The 20,939-nt window shown below is 32.7% G+C and overlaps 1 protein-coding gene across 1 annotated transcript; it reads right to left on the bottom strand.

Moving 5' to 3' along the window:
* Positions 1-965: 965 nt before the first annotated feature.
* Positions 966-18,436, bottom strand: LOC133191611 (collagen alpha-1(I) chain-like). The gene is made up of 4 exons (XM_061327358.1): positions 18,201-18,436; positions 17,786-17,976; positions 15,806-16,207; positions 966-1,405 (listed from the first exon to the last, which is right to left on the bottom strand). The coding sequence occupies exons 1-4, from the start codon at positions 18,434-18,436 to the stop codon at positions 966-968; spliced, it is 1,269 nt and encodes a 422-aa protein (XP_061183342.1).
* Positions 18,437-20,939: the final 2,503 nt, after the last annotated feature.

Here is a 20,939-nt window from a genome sequence, read left to right as displayed (position 1 = left end):
ATGTGTGTGTGTGTGTGTGTGTGTGTGTGTGTGAGGGTGTGTGTGTGTGTGTGAGGGAGGGTGTGTGTGTGTGTGTATTTCTAATTTAATAATTAGTAAACGACAATACATTTGCTTTCGTGCCTGGTGTAAACTTATATGCTTTCTTAATTTTATATTATCTTCTTATTAAATCTGTTATTATTAGGAAAAATGAAATACATTAAATGTTAATTGCATTTCAGTTTGAGAAGAGAAAAAAAAAGGCATGTTGGGTATAAAGACTGGGACAACCCTCGTATGCTTCATTTGTATAACTTTCAAGGGACCCGCATGAAATGTGGAAGTCCTAAACAATAATAAAAATCAGATTTACTGTCTGTCCCTTATCATTCTCTTGTGACCAGATATCTCAGTTTTAAAATTTGTACAGACTTTTATTATTGTGATAGAATAACGCCAACAGTTTTCAAGTAGACTATAAAAGGAGGACACATAAATTGTGTGGTCTGTCCCTCCGTCTGTGTGTCTATGACACAGTAACTTAGTTTTCAACCTTGCGTTCTCAAATTTTGGATAGAAATGCTTTCCAAAAGGATACCATGCACAAGAGACTAAATATTCCTTCCTTCAAACACACACCCACTCACACACCCACACAGTGGTTCTGTGGACAAATCTCGACAAATAGAAATGATCGTAATTAGCAAAATAATTGAAAGAAACAGCTTTAAATATTTATTAAATTTCACACACTTTTACATAGTAAGTTTTAGTATTGGTCCATTTTTTTCTCCCAAAGTTGAAAGGAGATCCAAATTTTCATGTAGAATGCAATGAAAATCTTTGTTCATTTTTAAGCAGATTAGAACAAAACCATTATCATTATCTTGGTGAAGGGTAAATATAAATCCGATAACTCCTTTTTCCCTATCTCCTGGCGTGCTACAGTATCAATCCAAGATCTCCTTTCTCCCCGACATCATCTACTGTACAAGTCCAATCGCTCCCTTCTCGCCTACAATGCCTACTTCACCCTTGTCCCCTTTAGCGCCTTTGCTTCCCTTGTCGCCTGAAGGACCACTAGGCTCTCCTTTTGGTCCCGCTGGACCGGGATCCCCTGTATCCCCAGCGCTGCCTGTGGCCCCTTTAGCACCCTTACTGCCCTTGCTTCCTTTATCGCCTGTATCTCCTAGATCTCCCTTTTGTCCTTGATCGCCTTTAATTCCCTTACTTCCTGAACTACCAGAAGATCCTGGATCACCCCCTGGTCCTTGTGATCCCGGAGTGCCAGGACCAGTAGCCCCCCCTGATCCCTGCGCCCCATTATCTCCTTTGTCTGTGGACGGTTCACCTTTGGTTCCTTTAGTTCCTGCGGCCCCAGCGGGGCCCGTAGGTCCCACGTCACCTTTAATACCTTTTTCACCTAAATATATTTAAAAACCATAAGTCATGGGTTTGAATACAGCTCAAAAGTATCATTAATAAGATAACTAATAATAATGCTTTTATAAAACAAATATATAATTTTAAGACATTTTAAAATTTCACACAAAGGACGTCTGATGCTAAATGAACTGACTATAATGATAGATTGATTAAATAATATACGGATACGGAATCGTAAATTTGGTTGCAGATTACAGTTATTAAATGTTAATTGAATTTACTAATGTATTATCTCCTTGATCTCATCAGCATTGCAGAAATCATTTTCAATTACACAAATTGACATCAGCATAAGACAAATCACATGTAGATCTGAGTTCAGTGCACTTTCAGCGTGTGTGATTAGTTCAGTTTGGTATAAGTGAGTTTACTGTATCTGAGTTCGGTTCGCTTTGAGCGAGTTTATTATATGTAAGTTCAGTTTGATTTGAGCGAGATTACTGTATCCGAGTTAAGTTTGCTATGAGTGTGATTACTGCATTTGAGTTCAGTTTGCTCTGAGCCTATTTACTGTGAGTTCAATTTGCTCTGAGGTATTTGCTGTGAGCTCAGTTTGCTATAAACGTATTTGATGTGAGCTCAGTTTGCTATGAACGTATTTGATGTGAGCTCAGTTTGCTATGAGCGTATTTGATGTGAGCTCAGTTTGCTATGAGCGTATTTGATGTGAGCTCAGTTTGCTATGAGCGTGTTTGCCGTATCTGAGCTCGTCTGAACCTTACCTTTTAGTACGATGTCACAGGAACAGACGTTTACGAGGCCATTGAGAGTGATAATATTGGTTTTAATGGCTGCTATTTGGTTGTAGAGATAGTTGTAGTAGCTTCCCCAGTCACTGAACGCCGACGTGGAGTGAGTAAGGGCGAGCACCGTCACGAACACAAGCGCGAACTTCATGTTTTCTTGCAATGATATTCGCTTGGCTCCTGTAACAGTATGTTAAGGATTTTAAGAGGCTTGCCCTTTTAAATATTTCATTCAAAATATCTCTAAAATGAGCCATAATTTGACACGGACTAAGGTCTAAGTGTATTCATTTGTTCATCAAGTCGAAAGAAATCTTTATCTGTGAGAATACTTTACTAATTTTGATACATTGGAAAATTAATTTGAAAAATGCTGTTGCCTGTCTTTGCCCAGGATTTTCATTTCTTTGTATACTTCTGCTTATTAACCACACCTTTATTCCCAAAAATCGTGGTCTTGCCTTTTTTTTTTTTACTTGTTATTCAAATCGACATATTACCAAAATTATCAAAGCCTCATATCAATTTAGGTGCACAAGCACTAAGTATAAAATTGTTTGAACATAATGACGACTGGTTATTACCGTTCGGATTCATTAGCATGTACCCTTCATAATTTATAAAATAAATTAAAAATATATTGTGTAACAAAATTGAAATGTTTCTTTAAACTTGTGATGTGTGATGCTTTAATGTTGATTTTTCTATAATTATTTTACTTGGTTGGATTCTTCTTGGAGGAAGAGTTATTTTTTTTTTTATTCAAAGCTTATTTTTCTTTAAAAATTGGATTCTCATTTACACTTCATCACAGACCTCATATATTTTGTAATCTACACTTAAGTGTAGTATGAAAAACTGCTCAAATGATAAATTTATTCTGATAATTGTATTTTCAATACATTACTTGCATTATTCACATTTTCCAACATATTTAATTTATTCAATAAAATATATTCAAAACGGACTGTAGTTGAAAATCTTACCGATTTATTGCCAAAAGCCTCCGCGGTCCATCTGTGTGACAGAGTACCCCTGTTACAGGATTATAAAGTATGTCCTTGTCAACATGATATAATACGCGTGCGCGGAAAATCCGTGAATTACCCTTCATGTTATCGTATTACACGTGGTGCATGACGGGAAGTAAAGCAGGATCCAGAGGAAGACAACATGACGGGTAACAGTTTGTAAGTAGCCATAACAACACAAGATCTAACACTGCTTCTTTTAATTCAGGACATGGTTTTAACTCTTGAGTCATAAATAATTTTAATTGTCCAGCAACTTCTTGCTAATGCATTTTTTGATCTATTTATTTATTTATTTATTTTAGATGTTTTTTTTTTCTTTTGCAAATATTAAAATGAATTATCTTCTTTTTTTCTTTTAAAAATTACGCTTAAGACACTAGACAAAGAAAATAAATAAACAAATGTTAAATAATTATATATTGATAAACAGATTTACGTAAAGTTAGAACAATGTTTATTTATACAATAATTTGCATTGATTCCAAACATTGTGACGGTACCAAAAAGAGGTATTTTTAGCTCTAGCATGTATGATTGGTTCGTGGACTGATGGGATAAAATTTATACTATGTAGGCTGTGCTTAGGTTTTTTGTTTACTTTAAATTCCTTTGAGAACTGTTTGAACATTTGCCCTGTGAAGGGCTCCAAATTTAGACTTGAACCAGGCACTTTTTTACAATCGAGCAGTGATGGATCGTTTTTGTTCCAGCATCTACTGGGACACTGGACCTAAATTTTACAGTCTGACCGGTGTCAACGTCTCACAATGTGATTTGAACCTGCGACTTAGAATTACAGTGTAGCTCCTTAGTTCGGGACCCCATATTGAAATTCACAATTAGAGGCCCTTGAAAAAGTACTTTGCATAACGTAAGCATTTGAAGCTGATAGTAGGTTTGAAAAATATACTTGGATGTCCAGTCTTTACGTATCTAAGTATTTTTAAAGTCTTCTTTTTTAATATTTGATTTCAATAGATTTATACTTGCTTGAGATATTTTTCAAGGAATAATTGTTGTGAATTGTAAATTTACCTTAAATGTTACTTTTAAACGGCAATTGTTTGATATTCTGTTTACAAATTACTTTCTTTTGTACTTTCTTTCATTTATAAAGGTATCATTCCATTAAATTGCAAAATGTATTTTCAAAGCTGCTGTCAGAAAAAAAATTTATTTGCCTACCTACCTATCCAACTTGAGATTTTAGGGTCGGATTAGGAGAAACAAAGATATTTTTAATGATGGCCTTGCCACACATTTTTTTTCCTCTTTAACACTGTTTAAGCCAAAGAATAAATTTAAGGTATTTCCGTCCTCGCGTACTTATGGGTTCGAGGTAAACAGCAATGTGAAATTTGGTTCTAATGACAAACTTTTTACAGTTTCAAATAATTGCTAGATATAAAAAAATATATAGACGTATGCAATAGTGAATATTGAAGAACTCACATTTAACAGAGATATGTTTTTTTAAAAAATGCGTGAACGGAGAAACATTAGTTATTGCCTTTTTGTAATTCCTTCGATATACTGCAAATACTTCCCATAGCTGTTTCGGTATCTTTTTTTCTGTAACTTTCAATTCAATTCAATTTATTCACTCAAAAACCATGTAAATGGTTACATGAGGTACATAAACATATAAAACATATATACATATAATACAGTGGGTCAAGCAAAAGGTGAGATTAATTAAGCTAGCTAGGGAGAACAGACCATACTATTAATCTTAGTAATAAATGTACATAATTTTTTCAAAGAATCAGCATCATTTTGGCACATAACTTCACAAAACTTCATAGTGTTTGGCTTAGAACAAAATTTTGGGTTCAAAAAAATTTTCCTCGCTTGATTTAAAGCACTACATTCTTAAATATAATGATATTCATCTCCTATCTGATTACTATCACATAAGCTACAGAATCTTTCACTTCTTTGAGTACCATTCCATCTACATGTTTCAATTGGAAGATGGTGGTTTGTGGTTCTAAATTTAACTAAAGTTTTTCTAAATTTACATGATAACAGTATTAAATATTTTTCGCACTCAAAATTGGTTTTAAAAATTCTATAATTTAAACTTTTTGAAGATTCTTGAACTTCACTATTCCACTTTTGAATATATTGATCTTTTAATCTTTGTTTGACTGTAGCAGTTATCCATTCTACATTATAGAAATATTGCTCATACCATATATTTGATAAACCACATCTGTCAAAATATTTTGTACAAATGAAATCCAGGAGTTTATCATTTCTCCTTTATCATATTGTTTACGTAAATACATATATACAATTTTGCACAATTTGTTTTCTTTCCCATACACAAGTTTTGCCCAATATTTTACCATTCTTGAGTAAATATTTATATATAATGGAAACCGTCCAGTTTCTCCATAAATCATATTACTTGGAGTGGTACTTTTTAAATTCAATATATGTTTCAGAAAACGTAAATGTACTCGTTCAATAATATCAATATTTTCATAACCCCATATTTCACAGCCATATAACAATACTGGTAAAACTACTTTATCAAACAGATCCAATTGACATTCGAAGGGTAGATTAAATTGTCTAATTTTACGTATCACACCATACATTGCCTTTTGTGCTTGTTCACATAGGTGTTTTCTTGCTTTACATGAGCCTGTACGAGAAAATACAATCCCCAAATAATTAAAATCTTTGACTACTTCTATGAGACTGCCGTTATATGTAAAAATATTTTTTGGTTGTCTACCCTTTGAGAAAATAAGTATCTTTGTTTTCTTAATATTCACACACAATTTCCATTTTTCACAATATACGTAAAATTCATTTAATGCTCTTTGAAGATCGTCAGCAGTTTCCGCAAGTATTACAGTATCGTCGGCATAAAATAAGATAAACAATTTCATAAACAAAAACAGCTCATCCTCTATACCTTTGCTAATGCTAGACAAACCGACAATATTCTTTTCTAACAAAAAATCTTCCAAGTCATTAATATACAATGAGAATAAGAAGGGCGATAAGTTTTCCCCTTGTCGTACACCAACATTACAGTTAAAAAATTCTGATGACACACCATTCATCTGTATTTTAGATTTGATACCATTATACATATTTCTAATAAAAGTAAAACATTTACCGTTAACCCCACTTCTGAAAAGTTTACACCAAAGACCATCTCGCCATACTGTATCAAAGGCTTGTTTGAAATCTATAAATGCACAAAACAATTTTCTTCTGCTGTTAATTAGTATCTGTGATTAGAATTGTAATAATAGGATATTGTCCAAAGTAGAGTAACCTTTTCTGAACCCAGTCTGGCTTTCTTTAATGAGTGTGACATCTTCTGCATACTTCTCTAGCCGATTACTTAAGATTCTCGTAAAAAGTTTACCCAGACAGCTTTTAGGGTAATTGGGCGATAATTCTCAGGATGGGTTGGGTTACCCTTATTTTTGTAGATTGGTTTCAGAATACCAATTAACCAATTTTCTGGTACAATACCAGTTTCGAAAATAAGATTAAAAAGATTTTCATAAATTGGTAAAAGGTTTGGTAAGGTTGTTCTTATATGCTCATTTAGAATATTATCGAAGCCCGGGGTCTTACTGTTCTTCAAATCATTAACAGACATGTATTAAAAAGCATTTCTACAAATTATCTACCTCTTTTATTGATGAAGTTTATTTAAGGTCTGATGACACGTTCCTCAAATATCTGTTTTGTATCTCTTTATAATGTAACAAGATTAATTCATAATTGTCATTCTCTTGTGATTTCTAAACTGTTTTGAAAATGTCTTAAAAATAAGTACACCAAAAAATTGCAATTCAAGTAATTTTGATTTCCAAAGAGAACTATATTAATAAAGGAAACACCACCCTCTGGTATCTTGCACAAATGCCTGGTAAGGTACCTCAATTTTTGTGAGGAAACTTGCAATGACAAATTCTCTTAATTAGATAACACACACACATATACTAGATGAAATCCCGCGCAAGCGCGGGTAATTGAATTTATACCACTACCGACAGAAAATATATTGTAGTTTCTACTGAAAGCCTACAGGCTTATAGCAGGAAGAAATACTTTGCCCAAAATCCCGCATGTGCATCTCCAACCCCAACCCGAAATCCCTTTCGTAAAAACTTGAAAAAATAAAAATTTCATTAATTGATGTTTATTGTGAAAACTGTTATACTATGTTATGGATATTGTACTTCGGATGCTCTTATTTCATTTCCGGTAAGGATAAAAGCACCGAATATGCACATTTTACTGATAAATTGATTGTTTTTTTTTTGAAGGGGGGGGGGGTAAAAATTCACAGGTACTTGGGTCTTGGTTTATAAATATATATGTACCTTATTGATATGTAAAAAAAAAATGTACTTCACGTTTTTTACATATCAATAAGGTACATACATGTATATAAACCAAGACGGAAGTACCTGTGTAAAAATTAGCTTTTAACGCCCTATGAATAGGCCGAGTATTTGATACAAAAGACTGTATTTAGGAAAAAAATTTAACTGTATTTGAGCAATGTCTTATTCATTAATTTTCTCTTTTCATGTAAGCAATTTTATTACGAAGTAGAAATTGTACTTCGGGTTCGTTGCCACGATGCTCTCAGTGAGGAATATATACACATTTTACCGATAAATTTATTAGGAAAACCTACTACATATATGTAATAGTCTTTCGATATATAAATATATTTACAACTTATAGTGTTATCAATGATTTATCATTATTTCAATGACCATTCACACAAAAGCTTTTTTATGTTCCTGCAACTATAATCGTCTCGTTTTTCTTTTTAACATCGGGCTCGATGCTATATGATGTTCTAGAAGCTTCCGTCAATATTAAGATCGGTGAATGACAAAAATAATTTGCACATTTCCCTTTTTAATTGGTTATCACAACTTATTTCTTTTATGGCATTTTAATCAAGTATTGATTGAATAATTCAGTGATGACGTTATATGAAATAAATAAACGACTGTTTGTTGTCAGTTTAATTGAAAATTGCCAGAAACTAAGATCCACCAACCGGAAACGCCACCGTACTCACGTTTTTGCTATTTCATGGCTGTTAATAGAAAATAAAAGTAGACTTTTAATTTAATGTACGATACTTACAATGCGAGTGAAATCTAAATATAGTTTACGGACATCATATTGTATCTAGCGTATTCTTAGAGGATTAAGTAAAAACTCTGGTGCATCCGTTTCGGAGTTTATTTGCAAAATTTATTAATTTATAAGTATATATATATAAAACAATTCAGTGATGTGTTTGCATGGTGTTGACATTGTGTGAATAAGCACGTGCCTTGTCTTATGTTTGAAATGTGTGACCTTTAAACCTACTCACAGGGCAAATTATTTTGATTTCTATACAGTTGCAGTAATTCAGCATTTTTTTTCATTATATTTCCAGCTGTTTGGTAATAACCATGTAATTCATTGTTCATAAAGGAAATTATTTCAAAAATATATATTTATATTGAATTTGTTTATGTTTTTTTCCCTATATTCAAAGATACTCGAGGAACGCTCAAAAATTAACTTGTTGCACAGAAAAAATATTTGACGACATAGTCAAGAAAAAAGTCATACATAATATAAAAGCATATTTACTTATATGGACATCAAAATTCAATATCAGAATGTTGTCAAATGACATCATCTTTGGATGATTTAACAGGATATATTATGAAGTCAGGGTATTATAAAAAATATGAACTTTCATTTTCTTAATATTTTCCCTTAGTGTTTGATGTCTGCTTGTCTTGTTGTGTATCAGTGTGATTTAAATTAACGAGTTTGTTGAAGGATAAAAATTTTTCAGAAGTATTCGATTTTCATATAGAATGGGTTCAGATCAAAAAGTCATTCAATAAAATGATTGAATCAACTATGTGTTGAAGATGACATTACGGAAAACATTATTTTAGAAAAAGATAACTTATATTGTCCCAGAGCGGGGGATTGTCCTCGCATTTGTACGCCCTCTTTATTTAATTGATTTTTACTTTATTTAACCAGACTACAACATTTCCTTCATGAAAATGGTATTTTGAAGTTTATGGTTTTAGTATGTACATTCGGTTGTTTAATACCTCTGTGTGCTAAACGATTACAAGAAATATTAACAAATTTTGCCCCTTTGCCGTTTCTTCAAAAATTCATGTAGACGTTCAAAGACATATACATGTACCTATCGCTGTGAATGTCTATGAGTTACAGATCAAATTATCATTTCATTCCGACTCGATACTTTTTGACAAAACTGGGGCCTTTTTAATCTTTAAGGGAAGCCATATTATACTTGCCGGTAGGGGGCTAGTTAGGGGGCTAGTATTGCTTATGCCATACTCTTACAATGCTTGTTAAATCATGGTTCCTTAAAACAAAATTTATAGACTATTTTAATAACTCTTCTAATAGTATGTAAAACACAAGTTTTTAAAATAATACTTAGATCTTTCAATTGACCATCTGTACAAAAAAAATACAGCTCAACGGACACGCTGCTTGTTTGAAACATTCGTCACATAAAAACCCTCTAACGACATAAGGGTATGTGCGATAAAATGTTTTCACAATTACCTCGTATGTGTTTTAAAAATTCACTGTGTATTCTATATAGTTGGACCCTCTATATTTACTAAGCTCCCACCTATGCTACAGTGGCCACACGAGATTGGAGTTATCGTTATTCAAAATATTTTTTTAGCAAAAAAAATAATTAATTGATTATAAAAATTCTGCTCTGAAATTTCTGTAACAGAAGAATTTTATGTTAAGAGATAGAAATATCTCAATTTTAGCAATTTAATTTAAAAGAACTGAGTATAAATGTTTTAGGTAAACTATTATAAGTAATTAATAAAAATGAAAATAGAATATAGAAATCAATATCTGCAACATACTTCTGATATGATGAGTTGACTTAAGAAATAAATTTAATTTTTGAAGATTCATGAGGACATATGCCGGCTCGAAGCGTTGTAGTTCATGTACCTCATGAATTTTCAAAAATTAAATTCATTTCTTATATTTTCATTACTTTTTTGATGAGTTTTCCATTAGCCTACCACTGTTTCATCACTCCTGTTTGGTTTTCAATTAGGTTAGCATTCGGTAAACATCGGCCGAGGTATGTCGAATGACATGTTAGTACACCCTTATTATGACGTCATAAGAACTTGTGTCCAATTCCATGATTGTATCTTTGAATTTACAGTAAAATAGATTCAAACCAATTCTCTGTTTGCTTGTAGACTTCTCCTTACAAGTAAGCAAGAATAATTTCTTTTCATCAATACCTTGTTGTCTTTAAAATTCATCCTTAAAAACAAACCCCCGCCCCCCAAAAGTAAGAGGTCTCAAAAGAATTAATAAATAAATAAATAAATAAATAAATAAATAAATAAATAAATAAATAAATAAATAAATAAAACCACACACATACAAAAAAAATCACTGCAAATATATATATATATATATATATATGTTAGTGTTGTCAAATCGGACGATTTTTAGTAACGGTTACTCGCTTACTTTTCCGATCGAGCAACCGGTTACTCGGATGGATTTTCTTTTGATCTAGAACATTTTTGTTCGCGGTAGTAGCTATAATATACATTGCATATAATGTCGTTACACTTTCTATATTTATCTCATCATTTTGAATACTTGTATAATATGTGTATACAAAACACAAATGCACTGCATATGAATTTTATTTATAATTACGAGCAGACATTATTGTCATCTCTCTCGAGAGATGACACATTAAGTTTGTAACCCCGGATATGAAGCCCCAGTGTAAGCTGCCATTGATAATCTGGTGGTCTGGCAAATGACACGATTTCTAAATATAGAGATGTAAACAAAACTGCTCAATGACAAAGAATGGACGATCTGTCAAACAGGCCATCTTAAAAAAGAAAAACTACACATAAATCAGAGAGTCATACTATGGCATGTCAAACGTTGCAATATTCGATCTTTTCCATTTGTATTGCATAATTTTCCATTTATATTCTATAATTCTCCATTTATATTCTATAATTTTCCATTTGTATTGTATAATGTTTATTTGTATTCTTTAATTTTCCATTTGTATTCTATAATTTTTCATTTGTATTGTAAAATTTTTATTTGTATTCTATAATATTTCATTTGTATTGTATATTTTTTCATTTGTATTGTATAATTTTTATTTGCATTGTATAATTTTCCATTTGTATTCAATAATTTTTCATTTATGTTGTATAGTTTTTCATTTGTATTGTATAATTTTTATTTGTATTCTATAATTTTCCATTTGTATTCTATAATTTTCCATTTGTATTGTATAATTTTCCATTTGTATTCTATAAATTTCCATTTTGTATTCTATAATTTTACAATACAAATGAGAAATTATACAATACAAATGGAAAATTATACAATACAAATGGAAAATTATACAATATAAATAAAAATTATACAATACAAAGGAAAAATTAAAGAATACAAATTGAAAATTATACAATACAAATAAAGATTATACAATGGAAATAAAAAATTATACAATACAAATAAAAAAATATACAATACAAATGAAGAATTATTGAATACCAATGAAAAATATAGAATACAAATAAAAATTTTACAATGCAAATGAAAAATTATAGAATACAAATGAAAAATTATAGAATACAAATGAAAAATTATAGAATACAAATGGAAACTTTTACAATACAAATGGAAAATTATACAATACAAATAGAAAATTATACAATACAAATGGAAAAGATCGAATATTGCAACATTTGACATGCCATACAGAGACAATATCGCTTGGGTAGTGGTGGGTCTTCAAAATACATGCAGTTATCTAATCATGGTCAGCGCGTGTGTATCAGAATGCACTAAACATGACATCGATTAGAACGGCCAAGGAGTGGATCAAAGTATTTACAGAAAAACAAAGTGGCGGGTCTTCAAATAACATGCAGTTATCTAGGCTGTTACGTACGGTAAATGATGGCCAGTGCGTGTGTATCAAAGTACACTTTACATGGCATCGATTAGATCAGCCAAGGCGTGGATCTAAGAATTTACAGAAAAACAAATCAAAGTAAATACTCGCATTAAAAGTTTAAATACGATTGATGTGAACTTATGTCGAAAATTTTACTTTTATGTGTATCTTAGTCATTAAATAACCTGATGCCATTTTTAAAATATCTTTTTTAAAACAAATAGTTAATGTTAAAACTACAGGCATTGGAAGAAAGATTATATAATCATTGTGAATTTTTACGCATGTCTGCACTATTCTTTGTTTTTTGCTCTATAAAAAATAAATGTCAGAAATACAATATTGTTACCTTTGTATAAAAGACGCAATTTCTTTACCCGACTCGTATTTTGAGAATTTATAATTATAGCATCTGCAATCATTTTCTTTGTGTAATTTTAAATTGCATTATTGGTTAGTGGCAAAAAAGCTATCAAGTCACTTCTCTTATTCTTGAAATATTATTATATAAAATGATTGTTTCCTTGAACAGCCTAATTACATATCAGGGTTGGTAAATTGGTACTCTTTCAGATAATTTGTAAATGCCTAATTTTAGCTTATACCGTGTAAATTTTATTACTGACCTATATTTAGATGCATGTGAGGGTTATTTCTTTGGATAAACCATATATTTAAAAGTGGAAAATCTTTCGAAATCAATTGAGGGTCAGTGTCGTATAGTGAGACTTCCCCATAGTGAGATTTCCCCGGAAGACTGGTTATATAGTGAGATATACCCCGGGAAGACTGGCTATATAGTGAGACTTCCCCCCGGAAGATCGACTGGCAATAGAGTGAGACTTCTCCCGGGGAAGTCTCACTATATAGCCAGTCTCTCCCCCCTTTCATAGTGAGACTTCCCCTCAAATGTAGTTTCCGGAATATTTTATTTCATTGTAAAACAATATTTTTCAGTATATGAATAAAAGCTCTCCGTTAATTAATAATTAAAACATCTTAATAGCCTTTTAACAGTTTGTTAGCCAAAAATAATTATGGGATGACATGCACATGTATATTGATGTGAGATAACTGAATGAAAAATGTACGTTATTGTTACAAGTATACATCTTTCTTTTCTATATTGTATTTATTGCATTCCCCATGAAGGTTAACATAAGCAAATTCCAAGAGTCCACGAGTAATGATCTATTAAATGTTAAATGTATTTCTTTTGATAAGAATCATTTTGGAACAATTCAATTATTTACTGTGCACGATAAATTTTTAATGCGCACTTCTATATTTATTCATACATGTATCTATTTTATAAGATCATTATCAAAATGCAAATATATATACATCGTCGATGTAAATAAAATACTACTGAACATGGAAGGGGGAAGCCTCACTATGGTCGTTTAGGGGGGAAGACTCACTATATAGTAATTCTCCCCCCCCCATCGGGGAGTCTTACCGCTATATATAGCCATATTTCCGGGGGAAATCTCACTATGGGGGTGGGAGTCTCACTATATGACACCGTACTAATTCAAGTTAGCGCATTAAACTTCTTGGCTGTTGTCCGAGTAAGCTGCTGTGATGTAAAGTCAATAAGAACGCTAAGGTTTTACCCATCCTCTTGTATAACAATTGTTCAATTGTTTACAAATTTTACGAATACTGCTCAGTGGTTACATTTTTTAAACACATATACAAAAAATATTTGAAATTACTGTTGCAAATATTTACTGAAAGGCAGCTTGCCTCTACCTTCCCCACATTTTTTTGTTGCAGCATATTCATACATGTACTCCCCCCCCCCCCCCCAAATGTGTTTTCGAGAGAGTCAAAAAGTTTAAATCTTCCCTCCGATCCACGAAATAAGAATTTCGAGTTTGAACACCCCCTTTTTTCCTAGTGAAAGATTATTCAGGTAAGTTGTATTTTTTTTTTCTGACTACCCCCCCTTTTTGAAAAAAAGTTCTGCTTGTAATCGCTGAGGAAAAAAATGTTACATTCCACTGTTTATTCTGTGCCCCCCCCCCTTTTGAAAAAAAAGTTCTTCTGTCTGTAATAGCTGAGGAAAAAATGTTACATTCCACTGTTTATTCTGTGCCCCCCCCCCCCTTTTGAAAAAAAGTTCTTCTGCTTGTAATCGCTGAGGAAAAAATGTTACATTCCACTGTTTATTCTGTGCCCCCCCCCTTTGAAAAAAGTTCTTCTGTCTGTAATAGCTGAGGAAAAAATGTTACATTCCACTGTTTATTCTGTGACATTAATGAAGCCAAAGAGATGACATTTCAGGCTTTCTGGAAAGCCAGACTTGTCTTCTAAATAAAATCGTTCTCGAATACCCATAATAAATGGTTGTTTTGCGAGATGTCCTTTTCATAAGTTTCAGAGTTAAATTCAGTCTTAAGTGGCTTAGCATATTTGTTGCCCCATTCCTATATGTTCATTCCATTTCACATATTTTACACCTCAAAGACGTAATTTTAGTCATTCTTTTAAAATATTTCCGTGCTTTTGATGCATGTGGCGGCATCTCCTTTAATCTTGTAATGCGGACAAGCATAGGTTTATGTGAGGTAATAATAATGAACTCAAGTCCTCAAAACTATATCCTTGGCAATCAAAGCCATCAATTAGATAAACTGTGAAATACTAATCAAAACAGACCGATTTGCAAAATGCGAGATCGAGACTTACACAATCTAATTAAAATCAGCTGTTCTGATACGCTACCGCTTACAGTAGCGTATCAGAACAGCTGATTTTAATCAGATCGGAGACTTACGTTGAATAACGGTAAATAAAATTTGGACTTTATAAACAAAAATACATTTTATCCTGCTGATTTACTATGTAAAATACTATATATCCGAGTAGCAGTTTTATTAACCGATACTCGCATCGTTCGACGGTTAACCGGGTACTCGTTGACAACACTAATATATATATATATATATATATATATATATATATATATATATATATATATATATATATATATATATATATATATATATATATATATATATGACAACGCTATTTGTAAAAGGTTAGCACTTTCATTCTAAATTCATCAGTAGAAGAGTTTAAAACGAAAGAGTTAACATTTTACAACTAGTATTTCTTTTTTTCATAAATATTTATTTCTGGACACCGTGGTTCTTTTTTCTTCTTCATAAAATGACAACAATAAAACATTTTACAGTATACTATCGACAATGTCAGAAGGTAAATGCTGTTGTCGAACTGCAATACATAATACATAACTATGTATCTGGGAAAGTCTCGTTAACCATCTGTCGGTCAGAGATCACCTCCTATACTCACAATTCCTTTATTCAAAGAAAAGGATAAACGATTCATTTGGAATGATTGTTTTATTGATAAGACAACAAAATGAAGTAGTGCTCTCGGCAGAAATACTCCTTTGATCTGAAATCCGTCTCTAATATATACATATTAAAAAAAAAAAGGATTGTTAAATCAGTGGCGCAGAGAGCGCACGTGAGTGGCGCTATTTCATTAACCACTGATGACTCCAGGTTCGCCTTTGTTGCCTTTAGGGCCTAGTTCTCCCTTTTGTCCCTTATCACCGGTGTCTCCTTTAGCCCCTGCAGGACCAGGCTCCCCTGCAGGTCCTACAGGACCCACACCTCCTCCAGAACCAACTGCTCCTTTATCTCCCTTCTCTCCAGCGTCTCCTGTATCACCTGTTGGCCCGGTAGGACCCATGACACCTTTATCTGCCGGAGGTCCGGGATCTCCTTTAGTACCTTTATTTCCTTTTGGACCAGGAGGACCTAGGGGACCTGGAGGGCCCGGGAGACTAGGCCCCGCCGATCCCTTAGTTCCTTTTATACCCTTATCTCCCTGTGGTCCTTGAGCACCAACATCCCCAGACGCCCCTTGTGGGCCGTTGCCTCCAGCTGGCCCTGTGGGACCTAAGTCCCCCTTCTCAGCTGTCAATTGAGAAAAGAAAAATCAAAAAAAAAAAAATAAATATTTTTATTGAAAAGGAGTAAGTGAAGAAGATTGAGCCCAATCTATCAATGTGAAATGAATAGATAGATGTTGTAACCTGGTCTTTGCACCCTGAACTAATTTTGTTTAAAATTAAGGACATGCGCAACGTACCTTACCTAATGATAATTTTCAAGATAATCTTAATTTAAGATTATAGTGTCATCAGATGTTCGTAGACAAAAAAATCAGCATGAATTACCAGGGGTTTTGAAAAGATATCAATTGATGAAAATTCTTGTATAATTCAAAGAAAAATATACAAAAGTTACTAAACATGTATTCTAGATGTTTTGTTTATCCAAACTTGTTTTAGAAAATGTGTACAACAGCATATATAGACATTAAAATGTAGCACACAGTTCCTTTAAGTATCGGAACTCTTCAACTCCAGGGAAAAAGACCATAAAGTTCAAACTACGTTGCTTATGTCATTAAATGCAGAAGTTTAACAATTCATTCACGTTTATATACCAAAACAATCCGAGAAATAATTAAATTCATATATTGAAATGTTTGACATTTAATAGAAGCTTTCAATTCAAACTCCAAAATTCAACTACAACACAATTAATACACACATAAGAAAATAAAATAAAAGATTGTCTTTGATTAATACTAATTTCAAGAGTGCTTGAATGCCCAGATTTAAAAAAGCTATTGGAGGTTAAAAAAAATCCCAAAATAAGAAAAAACGAATTCGTGTGATGAGAAAAGCAACCAATCTCTTTCTCTCTCTCTCTCACCCAGGGGCGTAGCTTCCATTGTGGCAATGAGGCAACTGCCTCACTAGATTTTTTCAGCACATCCGCCTTAAACAAATCTATAAAATGTTGTACTTTCATATCAATATGTTCGGGATCAAAATTCATGAGATCGGGCTCTTTCAAAGTAGTTTATGTGGAAAAAATAAAAACCTTAGAAGTTTGAATAAAGAATTTTATGCACTCTACTAAATACTTTTGAAATATGAAGCATCATATGTACGCTGAAGTCTTCAATAATGAAACCAGTAAAATTACGAAATTTCTGTCCAGGACAAGTATGTTTTTTACATTCAACACTCCTAAATTCATTTTCCGTCGGGGGGTTTTGCCCCTCCCCCCCCCGAACCTCCCACCAGGGCTCCGCCCTGGACCGGCCCCCAGACCCCCGGCCACAATAGTTGTGCCTCACTAGAATTTTAAGTCAAGCTACGCCCCTGTCACCTAGTTGTATTCTTTTTTAATTTTAACCAAACAAAAGCTACCATACGTAGTCTATACCTGTGGCTCAGTTAATCAAGTTTAAATAGTTTTGCAATTCAATTTCTTTGTTTCAGATACATGTATCAACAAGTTGCCGTGGGACGAGTTGACACAGGGTCCCGGAGGTTGTGAGGATGATACATGTCTTGAAAGTTAAGACTGCAACATGTCATGCCCGCAAAACTTCATTTCAATATAGTGTTAAAGATTTATTTAAAGTAAAGGTACTGCCTCCAAATGATATTATGTCGATTAAACTTTTTCCATTACCTGCCGGCGGGGTACATGTACAGGTGGCGTGAGAATTTTGAAGCGTGATGACTTCAGCTTTTACTCCCGATATTTCGTTGTACAGATAGTTGTAAAACGCGACCCAATCATACCATCCCCCACTTGCCGGATATATCAAAGTCACAAACAGGACCACGGCTAGAATAACTCTCATGTTGTCGGCGAGTTTGCTGGATTAAACAAAATAAAATTGGTATTTATACAACTTAGTCTGTAAAAATAAAGCCTACGAAGAAAACTCTTAATGATTTATTTTGTTTGCCTCAACATTCATTTACTGTTTTGCAGACATTATTAAGTATGGTTGATATGAGCCATGCAACTGTATTCCACATATTTCACTTTGTCTAAATACCCTTACGGATACAAGTACCTTTATGCACAAAATACTTACCTACGAAAATCCGTGGACTTGACAACACATCGAAGTAAATTACTGAAGGGAGAATAATTGTTCTCCGCATTAATAAAGTCTGATAAAGTAAGATGGACGTAATCATCGTGTGTGGAAATCCGTCTGGAGGCCGCCCCGCCGGAAGTCTCCTCTATAACGATACCGTGATCCGGAGCTTGTAATTCTGCCATAACAACGTTACATACAAAAAACAAATCGACCTTCATTTGAGCCATGTTTGCTATACATAACTTCGTGTTATATACAAATAAAAAGAATCCATTCTAGAAATAAAAACACGAGCCCCCCCCCCCCATTTGTAGTAGATTTTTAAAAATGTCTTCATTAATGTATATATACACACTAAATGTTCCATGACAATAATGATATCTATAATGATTGAAAAAGAAAGAAAAAATGAATCACTTAGTAAACATATACATGGTTATAGCCTTGAATTAAAATTAATTTTCTAAGTTCACATGTAAATCCATAATTTTCAGATTGAACAATAGGGGCGCTTAAAAGACAAAAAAAAAAAAAAAAAAAAAATCCGAAAAGTTGAAATAAAGTTGAAAATTTCAAGCCTTGTATCAATACATTTTTAAGTGATCAATCAAGGAACTTTACACACAAGACATAGAAAAATTAAGTCTGTATTTTTCTTCCTCTTTTTTTCTTTTTCTTTTTTTTTTTTTTTTTTTTTTTTGTTGTTGTTGTCTTTAGATTTTACGTAATATGAGATGTTTTTCTTCAGTAAGGATGATTCACTGAACAGCATTCAAGGTTAAATACTACATGTACATGCCAATGTTTAATACTGTTTATTCAAATCAATTTGATTTCAGATTACCTCTTATAGTTAAGGACCAATTTGTCTGAATGATCGAATGGGAAAAAAAATTCACTTGAACATTTAAAGCTGAAAAAAGAAAATTTATTCAGTTACAAGCGTCTTCTTAATTTGTTAAAAACCATTTTAAACCATTTTCCCGTTATTTGTTCTGTGGTACTTTGATATCCGTGTTGTTGACTGACGTTTCGGCGTCAGACAGTACTAGATTTGGTTTTAGTCATGGCCTGTGGTAAAAGTCGATCTTGGAAACTTCATACTAGTTATCTTAACAATCAATATCTTGGAGAGCATGAGGATTAAACATGCTTAATACCCGATCAAAACCAGATTATTAAACGTTAAAACAAAATGAATCTTGAGATCATTAAACAGGCCCGTAGCAACGGTTTCAAAAGTGGGTGGGGGCGAGGATGGGGCAACTCCCCCCCCCCCCACCAAAAAAAAAAATCTGATAAACAAAAAATAAAAATAAGTAATAATAATAATAATAATAATAATAAAAATATGGAATTTTATCAAAAAGTGCGGGGGGGGGGCATCTAAAGGAAAATTTACTATAGCAAAATACTATACTCAGAAAAAAGGGGGCAGCCCCCTCGCGTTCTACGGGCCTGTTATCACATATATATACGGTTTATTCCCCGAACGTCTACTGGCTAAAACAACTATTTAATTATCACACTCAATTAAGAGGCCCTCTAAGGGGTCCAGGTAGAGTTTACCTGTGTTACCTTGATTGAACAAAGTAGTCAAAATCAAAAATGTAATATTTACTGATAAAACTGTGTACTAAAGCATAGATTTATTGATTAAATACTTGCTATAATTGAAGGCACTAAACAATTTAATATTTTTTCATGTACATGTACATGTAATAAATAATTTATTATAAATTATTTTCAATTAAGCATAACTTTTTTTAACCTAACACTTGGCACTTAATTGAAGCATCACTTACACCACATTTTAACATTTTAAGCTTTGTTTAATCTATATTAAACATGGAGAACTTTTTTCACATCGCATTTACAGGTCCATAGAACGAAAAGGGGGGAGGGGGCATTCTTTTCCTGTAGTATAGTCTATTCCTCTAGATCTAATATGTAAATTTTCATTTAGATGTTGCCCCCTCTAACACTCCTTTGCTGTAAGGTCGAGCGCTGGCGAATATTCCAGCACTTGAAAAAAAAATCTACAAACAGAGAAAGTCCACCCCTCCCCACACACGAACACACAAAATAGGATTTTCAAGGTTTTTTTTTAATTATTTAAATTTTATTTGTTAGATTTCTCTGGGGGTTGCCCCTTCTCCCACTGTTTAAACCATTGCTACCTCTTTGTTTGGAAGCAATATCTAAAGTTAGGGGGGGGGGGGTAAAATTCAAAATGATTTTTCTTTCAAATATAATCGTATCTCACTCTTCTTGATAGATTTTTTACCAAAATAAATTACATGTATATTGTGATTGAGTTTTATGATACAAACTTAAAAAGATTTTGAAATTATTTATTGTTATAATATTTAAAATTAATGCTTTGAAATGATGATTAAAACTAAATTAAATTAAAAGTATCTAAAGCAAAATTTATTTAAAATGACATATGATCGATAGATTTTTCCTGTTTAAGAAAGAATGCTACTTACATGTTCACGGAAATTTTATTTAACCGATCTTTAAGACATCTCCTCTGATATATGGCTTAAGTATGGAAAGATCGATATTAGTTTAAATTAACGGAAAGGGGGGGGGGTACGACCGGCGCGCCGATGCTGGATCAGCCTTTCATATATATGAAGCTACATGTACCGTAACATACAAACTACATGTGTATAACGTACATGTGTATTTTTCAATGCAAGTAACTACTGTAATACAAGTCCG

Source organism: Saccostrea echinata, unplaced genomic scaffold (genome assembly GCF_033153115.1).
Source record: "Saccostrea echinata isolate AGI-Se365-2 ecotype Australia unplaced genomic scaffold, CSIRO_AGI_Sech_v1 ptg000023l, whole genome shotgun sequence".
NCBI lineage: Eukaryota > Metazoa > Mollusca > Bivalvia > Ostreida > Ostreidae > Saccostrea > Saccostrea echinata.
This window is presented reverse-complemented; position numbering and strand designations above follow the sequence as displayed.

Bases quoted from the DNA above. Each gene is read 5' to 3' on its own strand.
- LOC133191611 (XM_061327358.1), bottom strand. From the start codon at position 18,436: ATGGCTCAAATGAAGGTCGATTTGTTTTTTGTATGTAACGTTGTTATG. The intron at 17,977-18,200 runs GTAAGTATTTTG...TGTTTAATCCAG, and splicing joins AAGTCCACGGATTTTCGTAG to CAAACTCGCCGACAACATGA. The intron at 16,208-17,785 runs GTAATGGAAAAA...CTCAATTGACAG, and splicing joins TACATGTACCCCGCCGGCAG to CTGAGAAGGGGGACTTAGGT.